This window comes from Sparus aurata, chromosome 10, assembly GCF_900880675.1.
Source record: "Sparus aurata chromosome 10, fSpaAur1.1, whole genome shotgun sequence".
NCBI lineage: Eukaryota > Metazoa > Chordata > Actinopteri > Spariformes > Sparidae > Sparus > Sparus aurata.
The window spans coordinates 11,530,788-11,536,787 of record NC_044196.1 but is presented as its reverse complement, the minus strand read 5'-3'; the positions used below and the strand labels follow the sequence as shown (position 1 = coordinate 11,536,787).

The following is a 6,000-nucleotide window of genomic DNA, read 5'->3' as shown; positions in this document are numbered from 1 at the left end:
ATTGAACATACTTATTGATTGATTGACCGATTCACTGACTGACTGTGTGTGTGTGTGTGTGTGTGTGCTCCTACTTCTTGGCCTTGCGTGGTGTGATGTTGAACGGGGGTCCGGGTGGTCCCAGAGACTTGGGGAACAGGTCGACCCACATCATCAGGCGCCCCTGACGGACAGCACCAACAACCAATCAGAAGACAGGAATGGACGAGGAACAAAAACAAACCGACGGATCGCAACGGAAACAGATGTGACACACATATAAGTGTGTGTGTGTGTGTGTGTGTGTTACCTGCTCGATGTCGGGCTGCAGAGGACTGTACAGCGGTCGGTTCTCCACGTGCTCCGGTACCAGACCCAGTTTCCTCAAGATGTGGAGGGACAGGCGCTCCTTCATCGGACCGAGGTGGCGTTTGGACACGTTTCTGTCCTCTGAAAACACACACACACACACACACACACACACACACACACACACAGAGAGGTTTAAGTGAAGGTCATAACACTCTTTATACGACTGTTAAAGCTCTCAGAGTGGAGAATGGAAACACAGAGTACTGGGTGGACTGGGAGGAGAGCGGCTCACACAGGAATTATTCATTATTCACACACACACACACACACACACACACACACGCACACACGCACACACACACACACACACACACACACACACGCACACACACACACACACACACACACACACACACACACGCTAAGCTGTTCATTGGTCTCTGCATCACAACTGAATGAGGAAAATCTGTGTTTCTTCCAAGCAAAACTAAAATATCAAACTAACGTCAAAAGTTTATGACTGTAAACTTTAAGTCACCTCGACTGAGAGGAGAGGAGAGGAGAGGAGGAAAGGAAAGGAAAAGAAAGGAAAGGAAGGGAGACAAAGGAAGGAAGAAAGGAAGTGAATGAGGGTAGACTGGAGGAGAAAGGAGAGGGGATAAAGGAGGGAAGGAAAGGAAAGAAGAAAATGGTAAAGTAGAGAAACACTGACAAGAGGAGACAGAGGGAGGGAAAGACAGAGGAAAGGAGACAAAAGAGGTAAGAAAGAAATAAAGGAGAGGGGATAAAGGAGGAAAAGGAAACAAACATTTTTACATCTTACACTTTACAAAGTTATGGATGACAAAGGAGGAGAGGAAATGATGCGAGCTGAAAGGAAAGGAGACAAGAGGTGACAAAAGAGGAGATGAGAAGATGGTAAGAGATGAGGATAGAGGAAGAGAGTCAAGTAAACACAAGTGAGAAAGAGACAAAAAGGAAACAGAGAGGTGGAGGACAAAAGATGGAGGACAGAAAGATGGAGGACAGAAAGATGGAGGACAGAGAGGTGGAGGACAGAGAGGTGGAGGACAGAGAGGTGGAAGACAGAAAGATGGAGGACACAGAGACAGAGGACAGAGAGGTGGAGGACAGACAGATGGAGGACAGAAAAGTGGAGGAGAGAAAGATGGAGGACAGAGAGACAGAGGACAGAAAGATGGAGGAGAGAAAGAAGGAGGACAGAGAGACAGAGGACAGAAAGATGGAGGAGAGAAAGATGGAGGAAAGAAAGATGGAGGACAGAGAGATGGAGGAGAGAAAGATGGAGGACAGAAAGATGGAGGAAAGAAAGAAGGAGGAGAGAAAGATGGAGGACAGAAAGATGGAGGACAGAAAGATGGAGGACAGAAAGATGGAGGACAGAGAGGTGGAGGACAGAGAGACAGAGGACAGAGAGGTGGAGGACAGACAGATGGAGGACAGAAAAGTGGAGGAGAGAAAGATGGAGGACAGAGAGATGGAGGACAGAAAGATGGAGGAAAGAAAGAAGGAGGACAGAGAGACAGAGGACAGAAAGATGGAGGAGAGAAAGATGGAGGAAAGAAAGATGGAGGACAGAAAGATGGAGGAGAGAAAGATGGAGGAAAGAAAGATGGAGGACAGAAAGATGGAGGAAAGAAAGATGGAGGACAGAGAGACAGAGGACAGAAAGATGGAGGAGAGAAAGATGGAGGAGAGAAAGATGGAGGACAGAGAGGTGGAGGACAGAAAGATGGAGGAGTAAAGACTGAGACTGAAAACAGAGAGAGTCCAGAACCAGAACCAGAACCAGAGGTCGGAGAGGAAGAGGAGCTCGTCCTCTCGGCAAATTAGCAACCGCTGTTTGACGGACAGCGGGCTGACGCACGGTAACCGCGGCAACTGTGGAAAGAGAGCGCGGCGGCGGCTCCTCGCTAACCGAGAGACGACCACGATGTTGACATTGGCTCGCACACACACACACACACAGTACCATAAATCACCACGACGACAACCATGACCTCGCATCGCACCAGCCACGGAACATGTGTGTGTGTGTGTGTGTGTGTGTGTGTGTGTGCGTGTGTGTCGGGGTGAAAATGAATCCTGAATATTTATCTCATCGCTTTTCAGGTGGTCCTGTGGTTTAACTCCCCCCTCCTCCAGAAGAAGAGGAGGAAGATGGAGACGTGGAGAGAAGTGAGGGGGAAGAAGAAGAAGGAGGAGAAGGAGACAAAAAGAAAAGAAGGTGAAGAAGAGGAAGGAGAAGAAGAAGAAGGTGAAGAAGAAGAAGAAGAAGAAGAAGGTGAAGAAGAAGGAGGAGAAGATGATGATGATGATGGCGGGTAGGTGGCGTCATGTGCCTTCAAATGTTACGTAACAAGGTGAAGTAGCTAAAGGAAGTTCAGTTAAACCTCAAATGGTGGAAAAAGTAGATCTAACACCTCGTGGCCAGAACACTCTGATGTCACAGTCCTTTAACCTCTGACCTTTTAGATATCAGATGTCATAACTCCATCCTGTTAACTGTATCATAATCTACGGTCGTCATGGCCAAACACGTGTCTTTGTGAGGTCACGGTGTGTTTGACCTTTTCGACCTTTGGCCAACAAATTCGGACCAGTTCTTCCTCGAGTCGTCGTGGACATTTGCACCAAATCTGAAGAAATTCCCTCAAAGCATACCCGAAAAAAACACGTCACCTCCGTCCACGACTGTCGCCAGCACGGAGACGTCAACGGGCAGAAAATCCAAAGAGAGAAAGGAGAAGCAGAGCGGTCGATGGAGATATGGGTGGAGCGGGTCGACGGTGCAGAGTGATTTATGCGCTGCGAATTAACCGATTGTGTAACGACCGACACACACACACGTATAGCACACTGCGCTTACGTGTGTGTCGGCCTGAGCGTTTATACCTTCATTAAACTGACTCTTTTTTAATGGTGGAAGGTCTGATGGCGTCTGAGTCAATCAGTGTGTGTGTGTGTGTGTGTGTGAGAGTGTGTGAGAGTGTGTGTGTGTTCAGTGGCGCCAATGATGCCTTAATCGAACTACCCTGCACTTGAAGCTTTCCAGCCTCTCACTCTCCCTCGTCGGTTTTAATTCATGGTGGCTTTACACACACACACACACACACACAGATTCTGGTCCTCGTCACTCACCCAGGTCCGCGGCCGTGTACTGGTCTCCTCTGAAGTGGACCACGTCTTCCTGGTAGACGGGCTTTGGCAGGTTTCGCCGCTCACACACTCGGTGCAGCAGCTGCCGCGGTGTCAGCTGGTCTCGCCACTGGTTTATCCCCGAGCTAACGGGGCGAGAGACATAGACATAGAGTGTGTGTGACGGAGAGAGAGAGAGAGAGAGTTTGCTTTACTACAGAGGTGTTTGTCTGCACTCACATGCAGTAGGACTGCGGCAGGCCACACAGGGCTCCGTATTTGGACAGGAAGCGGTTCTCCAGGTCGATGGTCGTCTCGCCGATCTTCTCGTCTCGGGTCAGGATGTCGTGGTCGTACACCATCACCCGGAGGTCCTTGTCCAGAGGGAGGGAGCACGTGAGCTCGAACATCCTGACAGAAAAGAGGAGGGCGACGAAAACATGTGACATCATCACATCTATACCAGAACTTTCCCATGATGCACTGCTGAGCTCAACAAAAAGTTTGACATTTTGAAATCTGAGAAGAGGCAGGAAATGCACTAGCTAACGGAGGCTAACAGCTAACAGAGCTAACAGCTAATAGAGCTAACAGCTAATGGAGCTAACTGAGAGTCTCACTGAACATTGAACTGCTGTTTAACGTGATAACACAACTTTGTAGTGAAAAAGTTTGGAGGTAAACGTACTCTAGACGTTAATAACATAGTAACAAAACTATATTTTTGCTTTTGGGACACTTCTGGAGGGTCAAAAAATGTTTTTCAGCCATCTTTTTTTGTGGAAAGAAAAGTCTGGAGCCCTGAATATGATGTCAGTAACAACATCCACTCGAGTACTGTACTTCAGTACAACTCTGAGGTACTTGTACTGCATTTTCTGCGACTTAAACTTATTAATTTGCAGATTGCATGAAGCCAAAGTAGTGTATTTTAAAATTCATATATTTTATCTGCATTAGGTTGAAAAAAATGAAATAAAAACACTTTTCATGAATCAGAAAAATGCTGAATATTGGATCCAAATCAAGTCATCAGTCAACACATATTATAGAGTAAACATACATCTACTTTTACATGTATTATCAGATTCATTTCATTTGTACCAAAGTAATAATTTAACAAGATATCTTCACTTTTACTCAAGATAGACTTTTGGGACTCTTTGCAACACTGCTTGACGAAACATTTTCCATTGTGACATAACTTTTTCTTGTTATTCCACAAAGCTGAACCCTTTCAGTGGCTAAATTAAAGGTCAAAGCAGGTTTTGATTTTCAATCAGTCGTCCCATTTTACTCACATTCACATTATTGTTCTGTATCTGAACTTTCAGACACTGTTTCCTGTGTCGTATTCTGTCCTGACAGTTTATGCAACATGAGATAAAAACCTCCTGAAGAGAGAGGATAAGAGGAACTCTGAACTCTTTTCCTGAGTAAAGGTGCTCTGCATGTCTTTGCAGCAGTATTGAACTCTGTGATCGGTGTGATCGGTGTGAGGGCAGCGACCCCTACTGGTGCCAAACTGAAAGAGGCCAAGCTGGAGAGAGACGTGCAGAAGAAAACACTGAGGACTGAGAAATAAACGTGATCAGATAATGACTACAATATTAAAGAGTGTGAGGTAAATCTGTCAGACTGTGAGCTCGAGCACGTAGTCAGCCATCCTCTGACTGCCACTCTACATTTTGGGATGTCTTCATGGAAAAGATTGCCTTCGTTTTTGAACCTGAGTAATGTGTTTGGGCTGGAGCGAGAAAGTCCACCCATCATTTAACACGCTGAATGAGTGAGAGAGCAACCTCGAGCCTCATGTGCAGCTTTTTAAAAGTCTGCGACTGAAACCGCAATTAAATGTGACACAGTCAGAACTAAAGAAAAGTGAAAGACCTCGGAGGAAAGAGAAGCCAGCTGCGCGGGAACAGGTGGGTTTTCCTTGGAGCAGGTTCTGGAGATACGCACCACTACATCAGACTATGACTGAATGGATCAGGGTATGAAAGAGCAACTTAGCACCTGGTTTAATCCTGAACAAGACCTCCACATACAGCCAAACATGCACCAACACTGAGGGCCCCGGAGCAAGAGGTCGGTACAAATCCACAGCTCGGTTTTTGTGGGTTGATCCAGAGAAATTCAAGTAGTACAAGAGCGAAAAGACTGAAGGCTGAATCCAAATTTCCAGCAACCGAAGCTGCAGACTGATCCCGTGTGAGCTTTGTTTTTAATCTTACGTGACGCGTTCACAGTCGTTGCATCACATTTTTGAGGGCGTTGGGGGGAAAACAGCGATGTGAGACGGACTGAATTCTCTCCTGGGAAAGCACAGTCTGCAAACTGAAGCGAGGACAGTACGTACTTTCCAAAGACGGGATCCAGAGTACAGGGGATGTAGTTTTCATGGTCGTTCACAGTCTTTTTCCCCAACGTGATCTTCACGTAGGGGTCGCACTGAAAACACAAGCGCAGGAGACAAATTATCAACGAGTTTGCTGTCTTATATTTTTGTTTTGGCTTCCTCAAGTCTATAATAAATCGTATGAAGGACTC

The 6,000-nt window shown here is 46.5% G+C and overlaps 1 protein-coding gene across 1 annotated transcript in view; it reads right to left on the bottom strand.

Moving 5' to 3' along the window:
- Positions 1-70: 70 nt before the first annotated feature.
- dysf (dysferlin, limb girdle muscular dystrophy 2B (autosomal recessive)) overlaps positions 71-6,000 on the bottom strand; it is a 75,752-nt gene continuing 69,822 nt past the window's right edge. Inside the window, exons 47-51 of the mRNA XM_030430197.1 lie at positions 5,810-5,901; positions 3,691-3,861; positions 3,454-3,596; positions 290-429; positions 71-163 (exon numbers count right to left, since the gene is read on the bottom strand). Coding sequence (XP_030286057.1) covers positions 71-163; positions 290-429; positions 3,454-3,596; positions 3,691-3,861; positions 5,810-5,901 — 639 coding nt within the window. The remainder of the gene's footprint in view (positions 164-289; positions 430-3,453; positions 3,597-3,690; positions 3,862-5,809; positions 5,902-6,000) is intronic.